We start from the raw sequence: 25,066 nt of genomic DNA, 5'->3' as shown, positions 1-25,066 counted from the left end.
GATACCCGACAGTTGAACAAACCTGCGTCGCGAGAGTGCAAAGATCTCAAGGGCTGGAAATGGTGTGTGAGTAGCTGTCTCGAGCTATGTGACATGATATGTGACTGCAGCAGCTGTCCGTCAAATTGTGGTGCGTACCCTTCACTCTAGCGGTGCAAATTATTTGATGTGTACTGACCTGTATTTTGTAGTTGACAGATGTGCCGAGAAGGAGCAGTTTAGAGGTTGCGATGGGGGACATGGGCATTGAACTGTCTTTACGTTGATGAGAAGAGCAATGATAGCTACCAAGTTCAGGAATGAAACATTATTTGACATTTTATCTAGCATGTTCTCATAAACTTGACAAACTCGACTTCAATCACTGTTCCCGCTCGTCGATCCTTGTGGTATCTACTGGACTCAAGACACCGTCGCAGCACTTTCGAGAACAGTCTTATTCACCAATAATTTCTTATGGACCCTAAGTACTTGATTAATTACTATTCTATTCCGTTCCTCTAGGCAGCATAGTACCATTTACCACCATGATTCAACAAGTTAACGCAACTGTCAAACGTAACCCCAGGCCCATTCACATCCAACCTTCAGCCTTCAATTATCGCTCCTTTTTTCAGTAGCTCCTCCTTGACATTCACTTTGTCGTTCGTCTCGATAATTATGAGATTTTCTTCATACGTGCTGAAGTGTCCCCATGCACCTCCAAAGATATCCATCAGAGCATATTGAAATCTGTCAAAATCCGGTACCAAGTTTTTCGCGAATTTATGCTTATATATTTTCTTACTTCGGTCGAACACTGGTACCTCTTTCATGGTGTTGGCTGGTTTCGGGTTGCTTGTTAGATATTAATAAGTCTGTACTGTCTATCTGTCACCCATTGAGGCTTCAAGTCATGTATACTTATATCACCATGAGTGTTCAAGACCTACTCAATCACTACCATATGGACCTCTTTCATTCATTGAGAAACTAGCTGCAGTCTATCAGCACTGTATCCATTCAGCGATGACTCACAGTCTCAATCGGCAACATCAATTGCGCCAGTTAATCAGCTCAATATCATTCCTGAATAACGACATTCCAATCTTACTAAACATAATTGAGATAGCGTATACCGACGGGTCATCGTTCCTCTGTCAAGTACAAAGCGATAATTAAAACAATAACAGTATCTTATACACTAAACACCATACAGCGTACCTCAATGCTAAATCGTCCCTCAGCATCACTTCTTGTCCGAGGGTCGCTAAACGCACTATGAGGTGTTTTACAGGCAACCTCAGAGCCTTCCTTCAACGAATCGCTATCAAAGCACTTGAGTAATATCCGCTCCGTGTTTCTCATTCCGCTGAGATAATACCAGGCCTGCTTCGGACTGTACTTAACAAGACCGACTTCTCTAACCAAGCTTCCATCTTCATAACAGTGCTCGACAGGTATCACATCTGCATCGTCGAATGACGCAGCGGATGCAAATGCGAGTGGATATGACTCCAGCGGCTGCGCGTTCAACGGCCGCCACACATTGACAATACGGTAGCGATTTTTCAAGAGACGTTCTGCTTCTTGGGGGAAGTATTGCCGCACTCGTCGAGCGGCATTGTCAGCCGTGTGGTCGATATGGACTCTAGTCAAGGGACGATGTTGGCCATCCCCCATCTCGTGACGCACAGTATGGTCGTAGATAAACACCTGACTATCGCCTGATATCTTGTCCGACACCAATTGTTGAACCTCTGGATAGTAATATCTTCTGATAGCTTCATCGTCCATAAAGTCTATCGTCTTTGGTGCTGGTGGCGCACCAGTGACAATCTCGAAAGCATCATGATCGAGAGTGAATGGCTTCTTGCTGTCACGTAAATCGTGGATATTGACATCCACTATCTTGTCGGAAAAGTTGAACTTGGGTTTATTGCTGGCATCTCTGCCGAGGGTAAAGTATGGCTCAGAGCCGTCGACTGGGGGGTTGTAGAAGCTTAGTTGAGCTTCAACATCTCCGCCAGGAAATTGGATTGTGCTCGGCATTGTTCGGAATGAAGAAGATGGATATCGAATAGCGAATGGGTTAGTATCTCAGTCAGCGAAGACGGAAGAGTCGAGTGTCACTTTGACAAAATAGATCGATACGTGGTAGCATTTATCCTAAACACAGAATGACCAGCTAGGGAGGCGCCCAGCATTCCACCCATGGAGCCAACAATATTCTTCTATTGCAGCATGTACTAGTATGTTCCCTAAGAGGTTACCTTTCCCTTGATGGTAGGATTAATAGTGAGGCCCGTTATGTAATGAGACATGCAGCAGCTGACCTGGAAACTCAATAATGATAGGTATCATACTCCATTGCTAGCTTCAACGCCTTGTATAAACACAGGGTAGCAAGTTATGACACCGCATATGAACTAAATAATGGTAGCCTATACTGCATCGTTAGCTTCAGCGGGACACTGAGACATCGCGTCGATCAGTGAGACATACCAAAGCTTAGCATCACATTTAGAGGCAGGCCCATTATCCTTTAGTGTTATATTATGCAGCAAGCCACTATCGTTACTCTGTCCTAAGCCCAAACACAGTTCCTAAAATTGCTAGTTTCTAGCCTAGATCAAGGCAGTTCACACTCGATGAGGTACTCGTCCGGCAGATCAAGCTGCCAGATACTAGTAATCCTGAGACCTGCCTTAGCCTCCAGCAAGTCGCGCCACTGGACTTCACTCCTCTCTCCGGCAGAGAACATGGCCATCATCAAAATGTCTTTGGCAGTCGTCTCCCACGATGCATTCGTAAGCGGTACAACGTGTTCATGGATCAAAAGTTTACTGTAACCCCGTTCCATGGCGTCAGTTATGTGACCAAGTATCTTTTCGCAAACACTGTCGGGCCAGTCATGCAAGACAGAATGCAAGTAGTAAGCCCGAGAACCTAATTTCCTCATATTAGTCCCTGTATTGGATGATTGGATCCTTTCTTACCTTTTACGGGCTGCTCTGTAAAGAAGTCATGCTCCATAGCGGTGAAGCTCGTCTGCTGAATCTTCTTGACCTGTTCAATAACAGGGGGAAGATCTTGGAGGATGAGCTTTCCTGGTATGCTTGGATAGTGGCGTCGTAAGTCCAAAAGATCTTGGCCAAGGCATCCACCGATGTCTACCCAGAACGGCGCGTCGTGGCTTTTGTGAGCACCGTCAATTAATTGCTCCTGTATCGGGAATCGACCAGTCGCCATCCAAGGCGTTGGGTGATAACCCATCATATGGTCGTTGAAGTACGATCCATAACCTTGGGACTGAATCCAAGAAAACATGTCGGCGTCGGTGTTGTACGCATACATCAAGGGTGTGTTCTTAGTATCTGTAGGGTTCTTCCATCCACTCTTGCGTGAGAATTCGTGAAACTTGAGCGGCGAGGCGCCAGTAGCACATGTCCTAACGATGTGATCAGTGTCAAATCAGATGAAGAGAGATCCATGTGCAAGCCTACAGTCCAATGAGACCGTTCCCAACGGTTGGAATACTTAGCGATTTAGAGAAGACGGTAGGTCGATACTCGTCCTGTGCGGTCTCGTCCACGTAGCCCATGGCAGCCAAGTGACGCATGATGCGGGCTAACAATGCTAGGTTAGATACATATGCAAATCGTATAGGACAGTAGGGGTGTTACCAAGCAGAACTGGGTCAACCCCAGTTTGATCTGCCAACTCGCTGACCGATTGTCCTCTGTCGCCGTTTTGCACCATGGCTCTCCATAAGCCACTGTCGACACCAAAGGCGAGGGCACCAATTGATGTGGTCTTTGGACTATATCAGTAACAGTCGCGAATTTTGGAGAGTAGTGTAGTCACGTACCATTGTCCAACAATGCCTCATTGCTATCTCTCGGGGTGTTTCAATAGCCAAACTCAGAGTCCTCAGCTTGATCAGGAGCTCCTGACGCGCATCGGTACTCCCAGAAGCGAGTTCGTCAGCGACTGATACAACCTCTTTGATGAGATCAGGGACGGCTTCAAGATTGCAGGGCTTTTCAACATCCATGACTGCAATCCCGTCAGGTGTGGATTTAGAGGCTCCGAGGCTACCCATGTTTACTCAAGTTCAAAAAGGGAACAAGAATAATCGATGACGATCTTGATATGATAGATGATTGTTCTCTGCTGGTTTTAGCAGATTACACCGCGTCGAACCGGGCTATTTGTATTTAGATAACTCATAGCGGTCACATTTGTGACTTTTCTGATCGTTGATATGAAGTTTTATGTCTAGAGTACCAAAGCCTGGAATGGCCTATTCTAGCCTCTATGTCTGTCTCAGTCCGTCTCAGTTATAGTCTATAAACAAACGCTCCTAGGGGTGCTTCTAGTTCTCTCTACATAGCGGTGACTCGGACCATGAATTCCACAACGACTATTCCGCCTCGAAGAAAGGAGTTTGTTTCGGGGTGAGATTTCTTGATCAACAGTCTGAACGCAATCCCTCTCTCTGCTCACTACTACGAAGAAAGAGAACTCAAAGTTTTGAGTGTCATTGTCTACGGAATTGCAAGCAACCACATCATCTTTATTACAAAACATGGTCACCTCTGAACCTTTATCAGTGGCCATTGTTGGCGGTGGCATCAGTGGACTTATCCTTGCTATCGGCCTCCTTCACAACCCACAACTTGAAGTCACGATCTTCGAAGCTTCCTCTGCCTTTACAGAAATCGGTGCCGGCCTAGCTCTAGGGCCCAACGCTCAACGAGCCCTGAGACTTATTTCTCAGGATGTCGCGCAAGCGTTTGAAGACCTCGCAACAGGGAACTTGTCGTCCGAGTTCAGCAAAGTCTGGTTCAACTTCAGGCGTGACGTTCAAGGTCAGGAATGCGACCTGGACCTCGGTGCCATAGAAAACGACACAGGTCAACAGACGGTTCATCGGGCCAAGTTTCTAGATGCTCTGACAAGTTTGGTACCTGAAGACAAGGTGCAATTTGGGAAACGGCTGCTGAATGTGGTTCAGCATGATCATCATGTAGTGCTTCACTTCGAAGACGGGACGACAGCGAAAGCTAGTTGTGCAATTGGTGCTGATGGAGTTCACAGTAACATGCGCAAGTACTTGCTTGGAACAACAGCTCCAGAAGCCGTGCCGGTATTCTCTGGCTTTGTGGCCTATCGCGGTCTAATTCCCATGGAGATTGCTGACAAGACGCTGGGCAAGTTTGCCCGCGATGCGTACTTGTGGTGTGGGAATGAGTGCATGGTCATGATATATCCAATTGACGATGGTCAAGTTGTCAACGTGGTCGCTGCGTGTCACAGGAAAACTTGGGGCAACAAGGCGTTTGTGGTCAATTCAACACAGGAACAGTTCAGAAAAGACTTCGACAGCTTGGACAGGATGCCGCGAAAGATTATCGAGGTAAGTCCCACTCTTCTTACCTTGTTTCGTATCGGTCACTAACATATGTGAAGCTTCTGGACAGCCCAATGCTTTGGGGATTACTGGACCATACGTCAGCGTCTTGCTACTATTTGAAGAATACCGCAGTAATCGGCGACGCCGCCCATGCAACCACCCCGTTCCAGGGCGCTGGTGCTGGTCAAGCGATTGAAGACGCCCTAGTTATGTCAAAGTTGTTCGGACAGGTTCAGTCCCTACATGACATTGAGCCAGCCTTTGCAGCGTATGATGCTATCAGAAGGCCCCGGACAGAGAGGGTGGTGCAGACCAGTCGGCAGGCGATGAAGCTGTTCACCTTTACCGATGCCGCTGTCGGTGATGACGTGGAGAAATGGAAGCAGGCATGGGAGGGAAGGATGAATTGGATCTGGGATATTGACCTGGAAGCCCATGTCGCCGACGCTTTGGGCATGTTTGAGCTGAATCGATGTGCGTGTGAGGAATGAGGCTAATGCCGATAGTACTAGGAAAGATATCACTATACTAGCGACGGGAATCACTAAGCTAAGAGGAACTGTTGAAACACTAAGGCTTTCTCTTTTAGTCAACTTCTTAATACCACGCCTCGCAATGCCATGATATCCGTTCTTTGCCAACAACATTCAACGTAAAGACATGGCTGAGCGACAAGCTGAAATCGCTGCTACCGCATCGGCAATACTTGAATCTATCTTTGTTACGAAGTTACTTACCCAATCAGGTGTAACAAGGCTACCTTGCTATATTGTGATACCTTGATAAATGTCTTATACACGTAGTGAGACTAGGAGCTTGAGTTCAGCTAGTCTTATTCATGTGTCTCACATCGGCATATAGATACACCGCAACTTTAGAAGTGATGTGTTTTCCAAATCGATACTGTCCTTTTTCATCTCCGTACATGCAATTAGTCTTTCGACTAGTTAGTCATTGCCTGAGCGTTCTATCCGTAGCACACACCCCGAATGCAATCTGATAACCAGTTCAAGACATCAAGTCTGTCCCAGCTCTGTGTCTGATAAACCTGTTTGACGTCTGACTTGTAAGAAGCCTCCATCGTCGGATTATCTGCTTCGTTATGCGGCCTAACTAGTTTCAACGCAGACGACTATGCCAGCCATAATAATCAGCGATCTTGCTCAAAGGACATTTATTCTCAGACGGATCGGCAGGCAATAACATAGTATAAATGATAGCTTCGCTCTTGTTAGTTAGATGAAAACTATTCAAACTTCTTATTTATCAAATCCCAACTGCAAAGAGGCATCATTGTTCTTGTGGCTAAAGGCTTAAGATCCTTCGTTTCGAGATTATTCACCTGCCCTTTACCTCTCTCACAGCCCTTAATCATCCAAAGACCAGCCCACCAGATACAACCAGTCATGGGTTTATACATATCTCCAGGCTGGAGGCAACTCGATGTCGCTATCATTGGCGGTGGAGTCGGAGGCATGTCAGCCGCCATCGCCCTCCGCCGTGCAGGCCATAGGGTATCTATCTACGAACGTGCTAGCTTTGTCAGTGAAGCTGGTGCCTCTCTCTCTTGTGCAGCAAATGGTACGCGCTGGCTAAAGGAGTGGGAGGTCGAGTTGGAAAGAGGTGACGGCGTCGTCCTGCGCAAGCTTATAAGCCGTGATTGGACGACGGGCAAGGTACTAAGCTTGTACGAGCTAGACGACTATGAAGACCGTTGGGGTTACGTGTATTATATGTTTCAGCGGCAGCGTATGCACGATATGCTGAAGCACTCGGCACTCGGGGAGGGCGCGGGAGAGCCCGCAAAGCTCTGGGTTGATCACAAGGTATGTGTCTCGCACAGACGTCAAGTCATAGCTTAGCTGACACAAGCTTCCCATTAGTGCGAGAGGATAGACATGGATACCGGGCTTATCCAGTTTGAGAACGGACGGACAGTCAAGCATGATTTGATCGTCGGCGCCGATGGCATCGGGTCCACCGTCCGCGGTATTCTCGATATATGGCCCAAAAGGCAGCCTGCCGATTCCAGCTGCCTGCATGCCAATGTTTTGACTAAAGACGCTGTGGCTGCAGGTCTCGTGGACTTTTCCAAGGACCAGGCATTGCAGTTCTGGGGAGGCCAGGGGGAGCTCTGGGATAAGATCGTCCTCTCCCCATGCCAAGGCGGTAAACTCATATCGTACTATTGCTTTTTCCCCAGAGACAAGGGCGACTATATACAGCATAGTTGGGGTGGAGAGAATCGACCAGTCGAGGAACTTCTGGCACCGTTCCCAACACTCGATCCGCAAGTCCGAGCACATCTGGCTCTAGGCAAGGATATCCAGCCATGGCGTTTATGGAAACAGTAAGTTTGACTCATCCACGTCACAGAGGTCCTCAGACTAACTAATTGGCTTTCTGCAGTGAGCCATATCCCTACATCACAAAGGACATAGTCTGCTTGGTCGGTGACGCCGCCCACCCGGTAAGTGAAACCCTTTAGCTCGGTTGTGACAAGCTAGTGTTAATGTGTTTGAATTCCTCAGATGATGCCGCACCAAAGCCAAGCTGCATGCATGGCGATCGAAGACGCAGCTGCTTTGGGAATTCTTTTCAGCAAAAGGCATTTCAACGGAGATGTGGCCGAGTCCATCGCGATGTATCAAGATGTCCGTCTGCCAAGAGCGACAAAGGTCCAAGCAGCCGCCGCGAGAGCCTCGGAGAACATCAATGAGCGGATTGGTAAGTTAAACCACCTACAAGTGACCATCTATTGACATCTCGGCAGGATTTTCCAGTAATGTCAATGCCCCGGTCTACAAGGTGAAAGGCGAGCAGGAGAAGTTGACCATCGAAGAAATGAACGCGTAAGTCCGCAGCCACTGTTAAGCGAGCTAGTCTAATTTACTGCAGCTACGATATGCATATGCACATTGAGGAGCTAGCTTGCAACAAGGCTGGACAGCCATTCACGTACAAGTATATCCGGGGTTTGCCAATCGGGCTCAAGCTATCAAATGGATATACCGTTGGGGGGTCAGACTGGATCTCGACGAGTAGCAGACTGTGATCTTGTCGTCTAATCAAGAGGCTAAGGGACTAGCTTAGCACGTTTCTATTTCCTATTTTTGATTATTGCGTTTTAGCACACCTGAAAACTCTGGGTATAAGTGACCGTGCGCACCTGGAGTTCAGCTCTCGATAGCTTCGTACAAGATCAGATCCGCAGCTTGGCCTTGCTGGAATTCTTAGTGTGGTAACTATCGTCTAGCTTCTTGACGTAACTGAGACATGCAACAGCGGTGACAGTGATCTACTTACCGTAACCAAGCTCAACTACATCGAGCGTAGAATATATGTTATATGATAAGAAAACTTGCGTGGTTACTAGACTATATCCTTTCGCGCCATCTAAGGCGGCACTTGGACAAGTAATAACTGTTTAATTGAGACGGTGTTAAGTTGAAAGACTGTTGATTCATTCAAATACTAACCCTTGTCTTATCCATGCATGTTAGACAAAGCCCTTGCTCCAAGTCCATGGAAGAAACCGAAACACCTCATGGATATTTTGCACATGCATACATTGCATTATGCACATAGACCTCATCCGACAGGGGCTGCAGTCCATGTGACGAAGTACCCGGAAACGGACGTAGTATAGCTTACAGCAACGATTGTCTCAGGTCCTTCTTTGGCCAGTTGACAACTAGCCAATACGTCTCCTCAGACTTTGTATGTTCCGTATATCCAAACATGCGCTAATAACTCCTCCCCTCTCCTACTAATCTATCCTTGAATCAGCGAGTAATTCCGCTCATTTTCCTTCTATGCGACACCTCATCATTTTATTTAAGCCTTTTCAACTTTAGGGAGCAATATGTTGTGGGAATTCTTACACAAACAACAGGCACTTGCTTTCCTGGCTATTGGGTTCAGCTCCGTGCTGATTTACCAACTGGCTCACAACTACCGGCGGCTGCAACATATTCCCGGTCCTCTTGTTGCCAAATTGACTGATATTCATCGTTTTATGCTAGTACGGTCTGGCTTTATTCATCTCTATCAAGCCAGTGCTCATGAGCGTTATGGTTCTGTCGTACGCTTTGGTCCTAATCTGGTGTCTATCTGTGATCCAGAGGCCATCCAAGAGGTATTCAACATGAGGAATGGATTCAACAAGGTATGTTATTCCCATCCCGGCTTTTCTTTTCATATCTGACGGAAATAGAGCAACATGTACCGCGCCTTCAGGCCATGGACTCCTGCGGGCTTGCTTGTCTCCGTCTTCACTGCCAAGGACGATATTGTAAACCGGCAGATGAAGCAACACATTGCGGTGTACTTTTCCCTCTCTTACACTGCTGCATCTTTTGAAGAGAGAGTTGATAATGCAATCCGCATATTTTTCAAGCAGCTTGATAGTCAGTTCGTCACCACTGGAGCAAAGATTGACTTGACACGCTGGTTCAAATTCTTCTCCTACGATGCCATGGGCTTGATGACATTTTCCCGCCCATATGGATGTCTTGAGAATAGTAGCGATGCTGCCGGTATTATCAGCGACGTGAAGAACTCGATGCTAGCCATTGGGCCTGTAAGTTGAATCCTACAATATTTTTTCTCGATGTAGCAAGACTCACACATCAGCAGATGACGCAAATGCCGTGGCTTGACTGGCTATTGCACAAGAACGGCCTGATCAACATGATCAAGCCAGAGCCGGTATCTGCCCTGCTAAAATACGTCCTGGCGCGTATTTCAGAGCGTCGCAATAGCCCCAAAGCGATGCACAGCACAGTTACTGACGGTCCTGACGCAAACGGTGACTTTCTGGGTTATTTCTTGCAAGCTCAGGAGAAGAAATCTAACAAGGTTCCTCCACAATTTCTGTCAACCTGGACCTTGGCAAACATCTTGGGTGGCTCCGACTCGACCGCTTCCATGCTTCGCTCCGTTGTGTGTTTTCTTGTGGAAAATCCCGATGCACTGGAAACCATGCGAGCAGAGTTACGTGACAAGAAACAACATGCCGAGGGCTCTTCTGCCCCGATCCCAAAATGGACTAAGATACAAGACCTGCCCTTCCTCAACGCCTGTGTTATCGAGTCACTCCGGCTGGATCCTCCGTTCGCTACCACCCTGGAACGCGTGGTTCCCCCAGAGGGGGTAACAATATGTGGTGCTTTCTATCCCGGAGGCACTGTTGTTGGCATGAATCCTTATATCACGAATCGTCATCGGCCAACATGGGGCGAAGACGCAGACCAGTGGCGCCCAAGTCGCTGGCTAGAAGGTGATCCAGCGCATATCAGAAAGCTTCAGGCCAGTCTGCTGAGCGTGAGTGACACACAATTCGACTTTCTTTGAATATTAATGGTTAATTGATTCTAGTTTGGAGCCGGTACACGTGGTTGCTTAGGACAGCATGTTGCAGTCTTTGAAATCAAGAAGCTTGTGGTTGCTCTTTTTATGAATTACAATGTGAGTGGTAACTACAAGGTCAATAGTTTATACTAATTGGTTCAGATCAATCTTGTTAATCCACGGAGTAAAGATAACTTTTATTCATGGGTTATCATGCCCAGTACTATTGAAGCTACAGTTGAACCTTGTGAGACTACTTAGTCAGTTCAGCAAGGGACTATCCTGAGGCGAAACGGTTAGTAATATAAGAGCAATATTAGAACTAAGGTTATATAAAAGAGAATAAATAAAGAGATATATTTAAGAAGAAGAGGTCAAAAAGAGTTAACTATTTGCTCAACTGAAATTACCCTGCACAAGGTGGGTTGGCATGTTGTTGAACTAAACGAGAACGAGCAGATCCATGACTAAGCGAACTTCTGCCGGGATTAGCGCATCTAGGCTTATTTCCTCAACGACTCCAGTACTTCCCATCTGGTCCTCCGAATAACGGCATGTGCTGATAAAGCGACAACTTACAAATGAGGATATCGCAGATGACTAGATAACGGTAAGATGCTATTAATCGGAGATTTTATATATAATGCAGCTAGTACCTACTCCTCTATGTACTTTATCTCATACATCGAATACTCAATTGACCAGTTGCTTATATCTTCTCACTACACACCATCACAATGTCCTCACAAAAACTCATTGTCCTCTTAGGCGCGACAGGAAACCAAGGCGGCTCCGTCGCGGACGCCTTCCTCTCCGAACCAGACTGGAAAGTCCGCGCCATAACCCGCAACACCAAAAGCTCCAAAGCCCAAGCCCTCTCCTCCAATGGCGCCCAAGTAGTCCAGGCCGATCTTGACTCACCCTCAACTCTCACTCATGTCTTTGAAGAAGCCACCGCCATCTTTGCTGTCAGCGACTTTTGGGGTTTGTACGGCGACCCAGCCAACAAGTCTAGAGCAAAGCCGGGACAGCCTCTTAACGAGTGGGCTGCGGAGCATGAGGAACAGCAGCTGAGGAATGTAATTGATGCTGCTTCCAAGGTCCCTTCACTAGAGCGCTTCGTCCTATCTTCTTTATCCAACGCCGAAAAGTGGTCCAAGGGTAAATATACTCGGGTTTACCACTTTGATGGCAAGGCTCGCGCGGCAGAGTATATCCCGAAGGCGCATCCGGATCTTTGGGCCAAGACCAGCATCTTTCAGGCCGGACTCTTTCTGAGCAACTTTGTCCTATTACCTTTAAATCAGCCCGTCAAAGTATTGCCGACCTATTCCGTCTACAAAAGACATGTCAGATTAACATAAAACCTAGAATGCCAATGGCGTCGCGCAGTTCATCACACCTCTGAACCCCGATACCAAGTTCCCCTTCATCGCCGCCGAAGAAGACTCAGGCCCTATTGTCAAGGCTCTCATCACTAAAGAACCTGCGGGAAATAACCTTATAGGCTACAGGGAATGGCTCACACATAAAGAGATCGCACAATCGTTCACCAAGGCCACTGGCATTGAAGCACTGATTGTCAAATCGGACGGGACATTCCCGCCTGGCTTTTCGGAAGAGTTTGTGGACGAAATGAGAGATTGCTTTGGCTACTTTGACGAGTTTGGGTTCGAAGGCCGAGATGATCCAACCTTGGTTCATCCTCGAGATGTAAGTTGTCAGTGATGCTTTCAGAACAGTCTACTGATATACACGCAGTTGAAGTCAGCGCCTAAACTGGGTACTGCAGAGGATTACTTCAAGAAGCAAGACTGGTCCCAGGTTTTTGGCTCATGATACAAGAAATATTAGTTATGGATGACCTTGAGGTACGGATGGGCGTTGGTCTGCTCTGTCGTGCCGCAGTCAGTCGATCTCACCCAAGACTCCATTACGAGAATGATCAATGTTCTCAGCGCGTTGTTCACCAAGATATGGTTATATCTAGAGCAAACCCTGCTCATACTGCCACCATACAATACATTTGTGAAGGGTTTAAATCTCAAATCAGTGCTAATTGTCTACCTACGGACTCGATTATAATTGGCATCCGCCGAGCGGTGGATAACAGTTAACACGGCCACTGGGCTATAGAGTACAGAAATAAAGCGCCTAAGAGGCTAAGCTAAATAGCAGCAGTTGGCCTAATAATTTCGTCTCTTATACTTCCAGTCGCCAATTGTTCTGTACCCTGAGCGCTGGTTGTGAACTGCTAGACTGCGCATATAGCTCTGTATCGCATGTCGTACTCAGAGAACTGTCGCAAGGTGAACACACATGCACACCTGCACCATGGTAAAATGCTAACATAAATGGATAGCTCATCTGTCCGGGAATAAAAAGGGTTCCTGAAGGGTGTGCTGGAATCCGGGGAGGCACAATGCTCGCGATGTCTTGTGTAACCCCGACTCAGTGAGTCTACAACTCCATGACGGGATCAACCACTTCCAGAGATCAAGACCAGGTCCAGCTAGCCAAGGGTCAGTACTGTATCAATCACCTCAAACCCATCCATCCCCTCCTTTCCCCAAAAGTTTCCTCTCCCACCCTCACGCCGCGCGTCCGACGCGTCGCCCTCATACTCTCATCACAGCCCTCCTCCTCCCACCTCAAGCAAACCCCATCCCCTTCTTCCACCACTCTCCCAACCCCCTCTCATCCATAAACTTTGCAAACTCCTTCACCTCACCTGTCTCGTCAAACCCCGTCCTCCTCACACCACTACCCTCCGGTGGCGCAGGCGCAGGCTTCGCAACGCATCGGAAGTCTTTATACCGCAACGCTTGTACCGCGGAAACCCACTCCGTCAATCCCGCCTCGTCGCGCGCCTCGGCAAACATTAGTCCTGGTGAGCCGCCGCTGCGGACGAGGAGCCAGTCTACGTTGAGCTGCTGGGCTGCACGGCGGACGCGCGAGAGCTTTTTGCGGGATGTTATGTGGTGGGTTCTTATTAGGCAGTTGAATAGTGACGGGGTTCGTGACATGGTCATGTCGTAACGTCGTGGTTCTTGGATTGAAGATCGAGAGTTGGCCAGTGGGTAACAGGAAAGTTGGCCTTCCAAGATTTAGGGTACGGAAATAAGCAGCCTAAGAAGTCTGATCTAAGTGGCATAAATTGACATACTTTTTCGTCTCTTATGCTTCCAGCGGCCAACGTTTCTGATACTACGAGTGTTGAGTCGTCATGATAGACATTGATCGGACTTTTGTGGGTCCGATGGAATCATAATGGATGAAGTCAAGGTAAAATAGTGAGTGTCAAATCATAAGATTTATCTTAGTATTTACCTAAGATATGAAAACCTAAGCCTAAACAACCTAAAACGCCTTCCTGGTATGTATTCGTCCTCCATAATAGCTGAACATCTCTTTCGTGAAAGGGTATAAAGTGAGAGCTAAATATTGCGCACACCCGTCCGTGACCCAACCCGGACCAGGCCTAAACACCACGGAACATGCGTACAACCAAGAACCACATAGCGCCGATAAATTTGAATGCACTCAGACCCGCTACACTCCACAGGACGATAGACATGTAGATATTAGACCGGCTTAGCTGCTCTGCCTCCTTGTCTTCCTTGGTGCTGATTCGGTCGAGGCCGGCCGAGCTAAGGACGATAGCAGCAAGTCCGAAATTCGTGACCATCCAAAGAAGGACAACACCGGTGCGGACACCTCTATAGTAATCCATCTGTCTTTCTTGAAGTTGACTAGGGGTTGGGGCGGATTTGACCTCGACGAATTTCTGCGCAAAGACTGCGACTTCTCGTTGATATTGCGCATCCAAGTCTCCCTCATCGGGTAAGTCCGTTTTTCCGGTACCGTCCTTGGTATTAACCGAAGGAAGCTCTTCGACCTTGTCGTCACCCTTGGTACCCCAAGAGACATCATGAGTGTTGCAAAAAGCGTACACGTTCAGAACGTTAGTGAAGGTAGGTGTGAGAAGCATATACTGGGCGAATGATGTGACCATGTGCCACGGATCCAGCATAATAAGTGAAGCGATCAACCAGATGCCGTATGTTGACATGAGCGAGATAATCAGCATGTAAAAGACCTTATTCTTGAAAATGTCGGAAATATTGAAGCCGTTTTCGTCGTTCACGTCTGCAATGATGGCCTTGACCGATATGAAGACTGCGGCGAACATTAGATAGCTAAAAAGGAATAGTTAGTAAAAAGCTAGTCGGATGAGACGGTCAACTTACATCATGATGATAGCCCAGAACCAGCACATGGCAGTGTACAGTCTACCAGAACCTGCTGGTCGATTGCCTAGTGACAGAACGAAACACGTGATCAAGAATACACCGTAGAGCCAGGTAAATACGACGCCTAGGATCTCTCCAGTCCGTCCGAGTAATGTATCATCTCCCAAACTCGTCGTGAGAATCTTGAAGACCAGGAAGAAGTTGCCAATAGCGAACCAAGCAAAGATCATGTTGATTGTGTTGAAGATGAATTCGATGAAGAAGGCGAATTTTCGGAGGAACGTGTGGTCCGATCGAAGGAAGTCGAGGAAGTGAACAATGGCGTATATAGCAGCGAAGAAAGAACCGTTCAGCCAACGACGTCGCTGGAGGACCAGCTCCGTCACCGTGTCGGGCACATCAGTCTCACCAGTAGCTGACTTGACGTACTGAAGAATCCAGTGACAATTGCGCTTGGTTACGAGCTCAAAGCAAAGAATACGATCTTCAGCGAGGTACATGTTGGACTCGAAGAGGCCGGCCTCACTTCCTCCGTGGAGAGTCTCACCTAGGAAGTACTTCTCAAGGGGACCCTTTCCGTTCTTATCGTTTTGAAGGGCAACGTAGCGGTAAGCTGAGAAAGCACCGGGCAACACAGAAATGAAACCAAAGGCAGATTCTAGCGGCTTATCAAGAATGTTGCTCATCTTGTACTCAAAATTCTGAGCAGCGACCAGTGGGTTCAAAAGGTACCTTCCACCAGTACCCAACATAGCCTTGATCTCACCACAGGCACCACCGCACATGGGCTCCAGATCGAACGCCTTCCAGAGATGGTAAATGGAGCTTCCGCCAGGTCGTGTACCAGCATCGAGAAGAACACAAATGTTGGGGTCCAAGACTCTGCCGAAAGCGTTAAAGAACCATCTGTGCGAGTTGATCTTCTTAGCGTTCTTCTCCTTCAAGCAGAAGAGCATCTGGACAGGCTGGCGTCTGTGAACAAGCTGTACAACATTGTTCTTGATCTGGAGATGGGTTTGCGTGGTGTACTCGTAAATATGGGCTGTGACGGCCTTGTCGTTGACGTGTTGCTTGGCAATGCCTTCTTGATAAACACCCATACCAGCCAAAAGAGCCCTAGTTCGGGGGTTAATCTTGGATCGACCATCACTGACAACACAAACAACAATCTTTTTCCAGGCGTCTTTGCCCCATGTCTTGCTGTTTGGTCGGTTACACATGTACTCGATGTTCTTGAATACACCCGTCATGGTTCGGGCAAACAAAATCTCGTCCTCGTTGTACATTGTTACGACAATGAACAGCTCGGTGTGCCTAGGCTTGCTGAAGAGCCTCTGTCGCAGCGTAAAATCGTGGTCGTGAAAATCGTTTGGGTCGCACGTAGCAGCTGAATATCGCATGTGTGTAAATTCATCTCGCTCTCCGTGGGGATTCTGCTGCAGCAGAAGTGGAGGCACGCGACAATCGAACACAAGGTTGCCGCGGTACAGCGCAAACTGCTTGACGGTCTTCCGACGCTGTATGCCGCCGCCTTGCTGGGGCGGATCTTGGTATTGCTCGCTAGGGACGTCGGAGTGTTGATGAGGCAACATGGGGCGATTATCAGGTACATCGTAATCCTGTTCGTAGCCCTGATCGTAACCTTGATGCTGCGGGCGAGGCTCGTAAGGCTGGTTGTAGTAGGCATCGTGATGCGCTTCTGGGTTTATGGCGTAGTCGCCTCCAGAGGGGGGGCCGTAGCCTGCCAGATTGTCGACTGATTGCTGGGATATAGTCAGTACGGTTGAACTTGGAGCCTCGGGATAGCAGAAAAGTGAGCATAAGGGACGAAATCTTTAGGCCAGCTTTTGCTATTTAGACCAGACTTCTTAGGCGGAACTTACAGCTGCGTTGAGGCTCAGGTGGTCGCTGGGAGTAGGCAGCCGTCCGTGAGGATCATGACCTGGCATGGCCAGGTGCTGTGAGGAAGGGCCGTATTGTCCGTATCGGCCATCGTCGAAGGGGTTATCATCGAGCTGATAGCCTGGCTGGACCGGGTGGCCAGGTGAAGGCGACCGGCGCGGAGGCATAGGCTGGGCGCCGTAACGAGGATCCATCTCGTTTGTGTAGTAGTCGTCGTCTGAAGGCAATTGAAGTTAGATTATGTATCCTGAGAGTATGCGCTCCGTGGCGGAGATGTAACAAATAGGGAGTCGCGAAGAGTGCCACAGCAAGAAACTCTCTACATTGAATAACAATCAATGACAGAGAGAAAATGAATTCCCTGAAACAAAGAGGAATTCAAGTAGCAGACTGAGAACATAAGGGACGAAATTAGTAGGTCAGGTTATGCTGTTTAGACCATGCTTCTTAGGCCTCCTTATTTCTGTACCCTAAAGCATCGAGTCGCAATTACGACCAGGGTGTTGTTTAAGATCGAGGGGAGGGAGGGGTATGTCTCGTCTCATATTGAGGCGAGGGAGAAAGGGGCCATAGGGTGATCAAAGGGTTGACTTACTCAGGCGATTATACGACATGATTGCGGTCGTTGTTGCGCACTCGAGGCGCTATTCGCATATAGGTATGTTTCGAAGGTATGCAAGTAGTATGTGGTTGGGTGCAGTAAGAGGTTTGTTATTTTTTGAACTGCGCGCGGTTAAGCTGCTTGTGTAGGATGATGAATGCGCTGGCGGTTGCCCCGGGTTTCGCTTCAGGTGGTCCACCTCTTCCACAAGCCTGGAAAGCCAGCAAGTAAGCAAGTAACCGACCGACCGACTATTTTGTTTGTTTGTATGTTTGCGCGATGCGATGTCGTTTCTGCGTAACGTGGTACGATGAATGCACAGATGATTTAAAGAGAGGAAAACAAATCAATCGAGATAGAAAAAAAATAAAAAGCTGACGAAAATATTGGTTAGGACGAATCCAAGTGTAGGTATGTCAGACTGCCCGCAGCAGGCCAGTATCTAGAATCGGTGGCTAACAGTTTGCGTCGACTTTCTGTGGCTCAGCGAGAAGAGATGCGTAACGTTGGAAAGGCCTTGGCAGGCTCCGTTTGCTGCGCTAAGTCCAAGGAATTAGGAGGGTTCCTCAATGCGAATGGCCTTTGTGTTTCAGACGCTTCCCGGATGGGATAGCAAAGGACGATCCTCCGCTGACCCAGTGACCGATAAAGAACTGGACCCCCTGACAATTAGAACTGATTTGTTCAAGGTCAAAGAGTTAGTGACGTCGAGTTTGGGGCTCGGCTGGAACCGTCAACAGGGATGAGGCAAGATAAGGAGCAGGGGTGAGGTCGGAGATGATGAAGTGCAAGAGGGAGAAATGAACAACATATCACGGGGAGGAGCAGGTAATAATTAATTATATTCTTTTTGACTGTACACTACATTCTTCTGCGGTCAGCTGTGCTTTCACCTCAGCCCAACAGCTAAGGCTACTAATATAGCTTCTCTGTCAGCCCAGCCGCAGCTTAGCACAATCCTCCAATTCCTAATCAGACTCTAGCCTCAAGCCGCGCCTCCGCCAGATATCCAGCCCGAAAACATCTAGCCCAGCCTTTTTCAAGCCTTTGCGTCCAATGTTGTGCCCTAGGGACTTGGAGCTGAACTGCAAGGCTCTCTAGCAGAATGTCTATCTGCCGTTGAACTCTAACTCTAGTAATTAGACTCAATCAATCACGCCTCCATTGTCTTGGTCAGCTTATTCTACTACCAAGGTCCGGAGCAGATACATCTAAAAGTACAGTAAGCCTGCAGTAGCCCTGCATCCCGTCCCCTCCACTCGCACAACCAGTACCTGATCAGCAAACCAGCCAAAGATCCAAAAATACAATATCGATAAGTACTCGATGACTGGAAGAAAACATCGTTTTTCATGGGTAATGTTAGAAATGCCGCACAGGCTTTGAACTGCGCCACGACCTGTCAATCAGAAACCACCCCTGCACCAAGATTCAGGGTTACGATTGTCCTTGCGTAGTCTTGCCCCAAGCGTTTTGCCATTCCTCCCTCACGTGGATGGATGGTAGATGACCTGACGTCTTGCTTTCAATAAACTCTGGTTCATTCCATTGAGTTTGGCCTGTTGGATTGTACACACAGACACAACACTTGGTCTAATCTCGCTGTACTGTAGCACTCGCAAAGCCTTGACCCCGCATCGAGTGGGGACGGTCAAAGTCAAAGACCTTAATCCAACGGAATTCACTGGTTATCGTCTTTTATTCCGACCGCCACAGGACCCTTCAATATAACGGTAAATGCAGGGTCAGGTAAGAAATGACAACGACAACATGCCATTCAGGTACACATGAATAAAATATAGAAACTGTGAAAGCAGCGTTTCAACTTACTTTCGAACCCGTGAGGCCCATGAAACGCATGCGATGCGAGAAGTTATGGCACGAACAATGCAAGCTACTATAACCACGAAGTCCATGGACCACCTAGACCAAACATCAACAGGACTTCCACTGAACTACCTCACTACCTAAAACACATCAGGACTTTTTCAGAGTAAGTTGTAGATCTCTTCTTACCAAGATTAGCCTGTTCTCACTGGGCACCGAAGCGCTTCAATCTCAAGACTACCTTGCCTATGGAGACGTCAAATTCTCTTGAGAAACACACGAATGCCCTTGAATAGACGACCCGACCCGGCATCCAATAGAATTCTGGCAAATACATCAGAATGACCGGGGTCTCAAGTCACGAGAAGTCTTGGATGCTTCAAGAGACCAATGCCGAGCCATCACGGTCCGTCCCTTGTTAACTGCGGCTGAACTCCCTACATATCCTATCCTAGCATCGTCTCAATCTCTCTTCCGCACCATATTGTAACGTTCTTCTTGGCATGGTCCAATAAATACTAACTAGGCATGCAAGTAGCCATGCTCCCAGTCTCATTTCCCAGATCGTGAATTCCCATCATTAGGAATTGACAATTTTAACAGACGGCATTGGCGCCGTTCAAAGAAAGAACTCAATAGAGATACGCCTTTCTGTAAAGAATTCGGGTTTAATATGGACTTGACTACAAAGCCAATTGCCGCGTTTGAGTGACTCAAATGCCTTGTCCCACCTAGACACTTTGCAGACATGGCGGTTTCACATCACATCGTGACCCTTCAAATACCCGCCAACACCATTCAGCTCATGCAGCACATCACCCAATAGACTCATTATCGTTTCAAGGAAACCAATGGGAGCACCTTGCCCCTGGCATTAATACCGAACTGGATGCTTTGGAGGGTATGGCTTCGATGCCGATCCTCGACTTACACCTCAAATCGGCTAGGCTGATAGTGAAAGCCAAGAAGTGAGGAGGCATGAGATACGGTGTAAATATGTGCCGCAGGATGGATAGCCTTTGGTAGATGAGTCTCCCAAACTCATATAGTGCTGGTCGCCAGTTTATCGTTTGGTGTTTTGCTTTCGTCTTCTAGGTCTTCAACTCTTTAGTCCAAGAACCACTTCAAAGCGACGAGCCTCCTTGTATGAGACTCACCTCCAGCAACCATGGTTCGTCCTCTCTCACTCCTCCTTGCCTCGCTCCCCCTTGTCCTATCCGCCGACTTCGAAAGTGTCACCATCAAATCCAACCTCGACAACGTTGGCCACACGTGTATCAGCAAATGTCTCTACTACACCGTCTTCAGCGACATGGGCAGAGCCATGGGCTGCGACGATCCTTATGACAACAACTGTTATTGCGCTACGGCAGCAGCTTCGGCGTCCCAGGCCGATAACTTCATGTCCAAGTGTGTCACATCGCTGTGTTCTGCCGGTGATCGCGCCAGAGACTTGACTTCCATGCAGTCGTACTATGCTTCTTACTGCATGGGTGCGGGCTTCACGCAGCCAGGTGCCACTGAGTGGTATAACCCAGCAGAAGCGACAGAGGAGGCCACGGATGCGGCTACTGCAGAGAGTAGTGATGGTGGAAGTGATGCGAGGCCCAGTCGTACGGCCAACTCTGGCGGCGATGCTACTTCGACTCGCATGACTGTCATTACGCAGACGGCAGAGGATGGTGCTGTCAGAACGCAGGGTAAGTTCCTGCTGCTCATGGTGACGGTGCCTTTGCTGCTGCTTCAGGTACTGTTTCTGTGCTCGTCCTATTGAGAATGCCTTGTTAACATGTTTCTCCTAGTAATTGTTGACGCTACCTCGACGTACTGGGTAAACAAAGACGGATCTCCAGCATCGGCCAAGAATGACGATGACGGTAGTTCCGCTATCAAGATTGGTGTCGGCGTGGCAGTTCCTGTTGTCGCTCTTATCGCTGGCGCCATCTTTGCATGTTGGTTCATCCGTCGGAGACGACAACGCAGGGCCCAACTTTCCCACCCTACCGAACCCCTTACCTCTCTCACCACTGGCGGTGGTCCTACCGTCGTCACCGCTTCTCCATCTACTCCAGAAAGGAAAGACACTCTCCAAAGAAAGCCCGTCGGTGCTTCAACCATCTCTTCTGTATCTTCATTGTCGAAAACGAACGAGTTATCTGGTTCTGGTGTGCAACGTGAGCTTGCTGGTCGCGAGGTGCACCCCTTCCCCGACATGACGCCCAGCCCTCCTATCCAGGTGGCAGGACAACATGAGATGACTGGCGACGGCTGGCGGCCGAACTTGGAGATGGACGGTCGCGATGCGCGGGTGGAAATGTCTGGTGTTGCGAGACCTCCTGAGTTGCCTGGGTACACGAATGGAGCGAATGCCTATACGCCGCATGAAAGTATCCAGCGGTGGGAACTACCAGATAATTCTCGTCAGCGATAACGTACGTATATCTGATTTTAGTATGAGTTTCTTTCTTTGTTGTATAGCTTTCGTGTCATGAAGTTGGTATTCCCACCTAGCAGGGAGTTTGTTGAGGGAGTGTGTTTGGTCGGGTATGGATGGGTTTTTCGGTATTGAATGTATAATTAATGACTTTTAAATAAATGCAAATTACCGGTACATGAGCACATCAGAATAAATAATTTTCCTTGGAATATCATAGATTGAAATCAAGTGTCTGTAATAATAATTTGGCTATTGATTGGCATATCGTATGCTGGCTGTCATAGGTGAAGCCAAAGCTTGAGTATAGAATGAATAGGGTAGTGAGTAACACCATACGTAACTTGACAACTGAACGGCATTCATACAATCTACTTCACTTTACTTTTTAACCCTTCTAAAATGGACACACTACGTAACTACAAGATCCCTCGGCAAAAATAAAAGGTTCCAAGACAATTAGAACGCCAGATCAGCAAAAGAAAGGGTCTGGCCGGGGATTGAACCCGGGACCTCTCGCAAGCAATGCTATAGGGTTTTCCCTAAGCGAGAATCATACCACTAGACCACCAGACCAATGATTCAGAACATGTTTAGTGCTCTGTTGGTGAACGATGAGCTCGTAATTAGAAACTAATAAGGCAGACTGTCAGCATGTCGTCGTGTTTAGTAAACATTGATTACATGCATCCCTCCTTTGTACACAACTCCATACACCCACTACTCAATACTCTAATCAGACGTCAATAGACTCATAGAGCCAAGACATATCATTAATCGTACCATTATCCTAGCCTTGTCGGTAATCCACCAAGTCCGCTCCTCCGCAACTCCATCTTCAGCTCTCCATAGCGGAATTAATAATCTCCACTAAAGACCAACACCATGAAAGTAGGCGTGCTATAAGCCATGGTCCAGAGGCGGACAGTTACCAAGTCCGCCTCCTCCTCCTCCTGGTTGGTCATTTCTTCTTTCAAGCAGCTCAAAGCGGGCGATCGGGATAATTCATGCTTTGTATTACCGACATGGCGGTGGCCGCGTGCCCCGAGATCACTTATTCGCAGCTTCGTACGTAACAGAGCTGAAATCATGGCTTGAGAATGTAGGTGTTTCTGTGTTTCGTAGTTGTATATATAAGGATGGGGTGTGTCTCTGCAAGACGAGAGTCTATTAGCTTCCTTCCAAGCAATTACAACAAGAACATCTTCTACTATACTCCCCTTCACTTTCACGTATTTCCATCATGACCTCTTCCAAGCTCATTACTGTCTTTGGAGCAACTGGCTCTCAAGGTGGGAGTGTCGTACAATCGCTCCTCCAGAACAAGTCCCAGTCCTTCAAGATCCGCGGAATCACTCGTAACCCTGAGTCTGAAAAGGCCAAGGCTTTAGCTAGTCAGGGCGTTGAAGTTGTCAAGGCCGACGGTCTTGTCAAAGATGAGCTGGTCAAGGCATTCAAGGACAGCTGGGGCGTCTTTGTCAACACGAACTCAGATGATCCTGTAAGTTGTAATGGTGAGCAAGCAGGCTCTCACTAACATGCTGCACAGTCTATGAACCAGCTGGACGGACCTACTGAGCTTGACGTGGGCAAGCATCTTTTAGATGCTGCTGCTGAAGCCGGAGTCACTCACTTTGTGTACAGTGGCATGGCTTCTGCTTCTGAGATCACCGGAGGGGCTATCCCAGCTCGCGCTTTTGACAGTATGCCCTTTCTCCTCCCCCCATGTCGGCAGTGCTAACTATTTGCAGTGAAGAATGCTATCGGCGAGTATGCCAAAGAGAAAGGCGTCTTTGAAACTGTTAACATCGTCAGTCCCGGTTGGTATCTTGAAAATCATCTGGTGGAGGAATTCGCGCCTGCACTAGGCGGATTCCCTTTCACCCCTGACGACGAAGGATACATGACCTTGCACATCCCTCATTGGGGTGGCAGTGGTGAAATTCCCTTCATTTCCATGGGTGATGACTATGGTGACCTCGTTCATGGTATCTTCCTTGATCCTAAGAAGTACAACGGGCGTCTAGTCCAAGGCATCAGCGCCAGTGAGACCTCTGAGAAGCTTGTGTCTGAATTTGAAAAAGGTGCGTCTCTCATAGATCTATTACCGCTTTCCTCTGGCTAATCCCTCTGTAGTGACTAGAAAGAAAGCGCGCTTCGTGCCTATGGAAGACTGGAAGTCGATGGAGACGTATGGCGATTCAGGTTTTGAAACTGTCAAGCTCATGTTTGGTTTTTGTCAGTATTCTGGCGGCTTGTATTACGGGGTTCCGAATGATCTTGTTCCTGCTAGTGATCTGAAGGCGAGAGCGGTCGAGGCTAAAGGGGCTGTTGGTGATGGGAAACTGATGACTCTTGAGCGCTTCTGGCAAAAGTACTTTGCTTCCTGAAGGAGGGATTCTGGGGATACATGGTGGTTTATCGTCGATTATAGTCGGTCAGGAGTGTTTTGGCCTGTTACAGTCCACCGTCAGTCATGAGCTAGTTGATGTTTGGTGCGAAAGCGATTTGATTTCGTCGTCCTAAAGTGATACCTTCATGTCTTTCAGATGGTGTTTGCGAACGCGTACCAGCATAATCTTGCATCAGGAGGATATTGAACGATATTCGGGAACGAATTGTGACTTGTGATATGTTGTTTGTCTACGTGGCTTGGGTGGCTGACTGAAAGATTAAAGTCTTCCTGGGCATGATCTAGGTCGAAGAGGAACGTTAGCGGTGTGCTGAGGTCTAGTGATACGTAAACAAAAGAACTTATCAACTAGGTAATTCAAGCCACCGATTAGCTTTATCCCTTTGTAATTACCATCTACCACTGCTTTCTCTACAAGTGTCAACGTAATCCTTAGCCTCCAGTGTACACTCCTTTACTTTTCGGAGTTTTGATATTTGATATTCCTGGGTCTATCACCACTTGAATTACACTCTCTGTACCTGTGGCAGTCACTAGTCTAGACTGTGATTCACAGGCACGGATGACTATCTTTTCGTGGCTATAAATTCCCCCACCCGGCAGAATTCATCTCATCTCCTGCACCACACAACACTCCTTCACCACAACATCAAAGGAGCAGATTGTGGTCTGATTCTTCTCCCAATAAACAAACTTTTATTGTTCTTTCTTTATTCTTTTTCTTCTTGGTGGCTACCTTACATCACACTATCTGCCGCTCGGCTGGGCACTGTTGCCCTGGTTGCCTCGGGATCCTGCAGACGCGGAAAGAAGGAGCAAACCCCCTTCCGCACTTGTTTTTCATTTTCTCACTGAAGCTTTCTTTGAAGTCTCACCCTCTTCCTCT

General features: G+C 47.9%; 10 protein-coding genes and 1 non-coding gene across 11 annotated transcripts; 6 read left to right on the top strand and 5 right to left on the bottom strand.

The window, feature by feature from the left end:
• Nucleotides 1–587: 587 nt before the first annotated feature.
• FGSG_10332 (uncharacterized protein) lies at nucleotides 588–2,031 on the bottom strand (the record flags this gene model as incomplete). Its single annotated transcript, XM_011320992.1, has 3 exons — nucleotides 588–732; nucleotides 788–837; nucleotides 1,204–2,031. 3 exons carry the CDS (start codon nucleotides 2,029–2,031, stop codon nucleotides 588–590), a joined length of 1,023 nt encoding a protein of 340 aa, XP_011319294.1.
• Nucleotides 2,032–2,611: 580 nt separating this feature from the next.
• On the bottom strand, nucleotides 2,612–4,084 carry FGSG_10331 (uncharacterized protein; the record flags this gene model as incomplete). Its single annotated transcript, XM_011320991.1, has 5 exons — nucleotides 2,612–2,928; nucleotides 2,979–3,430; nucleotides 3,486–3,609; nucleotides 3,666–3,795; nucleotides 3,851–4,084. The coding sequence occupies 5 exons, from the start codon at nucleotides 4,082–4,084 to the stop codon at nucleotides 2,612–2,614; spliced, it is 1,257 nt and encodes a 418-aa protein (XP_011319293.1).
• Nucleotides 4,085–4,570: 486 nt separating this feature from the next.
• FGSG_10330 (uncharacterized protein) lies at nucleotides 4,571–5,889 on the top strand (the record flags this gene model as incomplete). The annotated part of the gene is made up of 2 exons (XM_011320990.1): nucleotides 4,571–5,401; nucleotides 5,455–5,889. 2 exons carry the CDS (start codon nucleotides 4,571–4,573, stop codon nucleotides 5,887–5,889), a joined length of 1,266 nt encoding a protein of 421 aa, XP_011319292.1.
• Nucleotides 5,890–6,873: 984 nt separating this feature from the next.
• On the top strand, nucleotides 6,874–8,254 carry FGSG_13740 (uncharacterized protein; the record flags this gene model as incomplete). The annotated part of the gene is made up of 5 exons (XM_011320989.1): nucleotides 6,874–7,224; nucleotides 7,282–7,748; nucleotides 7,808–7,868; nucleotides 7,930–8,125; nucleotides 8,172–8,254. The coding sequence occupies 5 exons, from the start codon at nucleotides 6,874–6,876 to the stop codon at nucleotides 8,252–8,254; spliced, it is 1,158 nt and encodes a 385-aa protein (XP_011319291.1).
• A 991-nt stretch (nucleotides 8,255–9,245) lies between these two features.
• FGSG_13739 (uncharacterized protein) lies at nucleotides 9,246–10,882 on the top strand. The gene is made up of 3 exons (XM_011320988.1): nucleotides 9,246–9,566; nucleotides 9,615–9,980; nucleotides 10,037–10,882. Exons 1-3 carry the CDS (start codon nucleotides 9,264–9,266, stop codon nucleotides 10,751–10,753), a joined length of 1,386 nt encoding a protein of 461 aa, XP_011319290.1. The 5' UTR covers nucleotides 9,246–9,263; the 3' UTR covers nucleotides 10,754–10,882.
• A 605-nt stretch (nucleotides 10,883–11,487) lies between these two features.
• On the top strand, nucleotides 11,488–12,589 carry FGSG_10328 (uncharacterized protein; the record flags this gene model as incomplete). The annotated part of the gene is made up of 3 exons (XM_011320987.1): nucleotides 11,488–12,066; nucleotides 12,122–12,463; nucleotides 12,512–12,589. 3 exons carry the CDS (start codon nucleotides 11,488–11,490, stop codon nucleotides 12,587–12,589), a joined length of 999 nt encoding a protein of 332 aa, XP_011319289.1.
• A 657-nt stretch (nucleotides 12,590–13,246) lies between these two features.
• Nucleotides 13,247–13,929, bottom strand: FGSG_13738 (uncharacterized protein; the record flags this gene model as incomplete). The annotated part of the gene is made up of 2 exons (XM_011320986.1): nucleotides 13,412–13,929; nucleotides 13,247–13,262 (listed from the first exon to the last, which is right to left on the bottom strand). The coding sequence occupies exons 1-2, from the start codon at nucleotides 13,630–13,632 to the stop codon at nucleotides 13,247–13,249; spliced, it is 237 nt and encodes a 78-aa protein (XP_011319288.1). The 5' UTR covers nucleotides 13,633–13,929.
• A 120-nt stretch (nucleotides 13,930–14,049) lies between these two features.
• Nucleotides 14,050–17,099, bottom strand: FGSG_10327 (chitin synthase 3; the record flags this gene model as incomplete). The annotated part of the gene is made up of 3 exons (XM_011320985.1): nucleotides 14,050–14,949; nucleotides 15,001–16,766; nucleotides 16,887–17,099. 3 exons carry the CDS (start codon nucleotides 17,097–17,099, stop codon nucleotides 14,232–14,234), a joined length of 2,697 nt encoding a protein of 898 aa, XP_011319287.1. The 3' UTR covers nucleotides 14,050–14,231.
• A 3,402-nt stretch (nucleotides 17,100–20,501) lies between these two features.
• On the top strand, nucleotides 20,502–21,764 carry FGSG_10326 (uncharacterized protein; the record flags this gene model as incomplete). The annotated part of the gene is made up of 2 exons (XM_011320984.1): nucleotides 20,502–21,033; nucleotides 21,136–21,764. The coding sequence occupies 2 exons, from the start codon at nucleotides 20,502–20,504 to the stop codon at nucleotides 21,762–21,764; spliced, it is 1,161 nt and encodes a 386-aa protein (XP_011319286.1).
• Nucleotides 21,765–22,252: 488 nt separating this feature from the next.
• Nucleotides 22,253–22,343, bottom strand: FGSG_20748. Its single transcript has one exon. It is a non-coding gene; the product is annotated as a tRNA-Pro (tRNA).
• Nucleotides 22,344–23,010: 667 nt separating this feature from the next.
• FGSG_10325 (uncharacterized protein) lies at nucleotides 23,011–24,157 on the top strand (the record flags this gene model as incomplete). Its single annotated transcript, XM_011320983.1, has 4 exons — nucleotides 23,011–23,268; nucleotides 23,317–23,470; nucleotides 23,519–23,851; nucleotides 23,904–24,157. The coding sequence occupies 4 exons, from the start codon at nucleotides 23,011–23,013 to the stop codon at nucleotides 24,155–24,157; spliced, it is 999 nt and encodes a 332-aa protein (XP_011319285.1).
• Between the last annotated feature and the right edge of the window lie 909 nt (nucleotides 24,158–25,066).

This window comes from Fusarium graminearum, chromosome 1, assembly GCF_000240135.3.
Source record: "Fusarium graminearum PH-1 chromosome 1, whole genome shotgun sequence".
Classification (NCBI taxonomy): Eukaryota; Fungi; Ascomycota; class Sordariomycetes; order Hypocreales; family Nectriaceae; genus Fusarium; species Fusarium graminearum.
This window is presented reverse-complemented; position numbering and strand designations above follow the sequence as displayed.

Bases quoted from the DNA above. Each gene is read 5' to 3' on its own strand.
- FGSG_13739 (XM_011320988.1), top strand. From the start codon at position 9,264: ATGTTGTGGGAATTCTTACACAAACAACAGGCACTTGCTTTCCTGGCT. The intron at 9,567-9,614 runs GTATGTTATTCC...TGACGGAAATAG, and splicing joins TGAGGAATGGATTCAACAAG to AGCAACATGTACCGCGCCTT. The intron at 9,981-10,036 runs GTAAGTTGAATC...ACACATCAGCAG, and splicing joins CGATGCTAGCCATTGGGCCT to ATGACGCAAATGCCGTGGCT.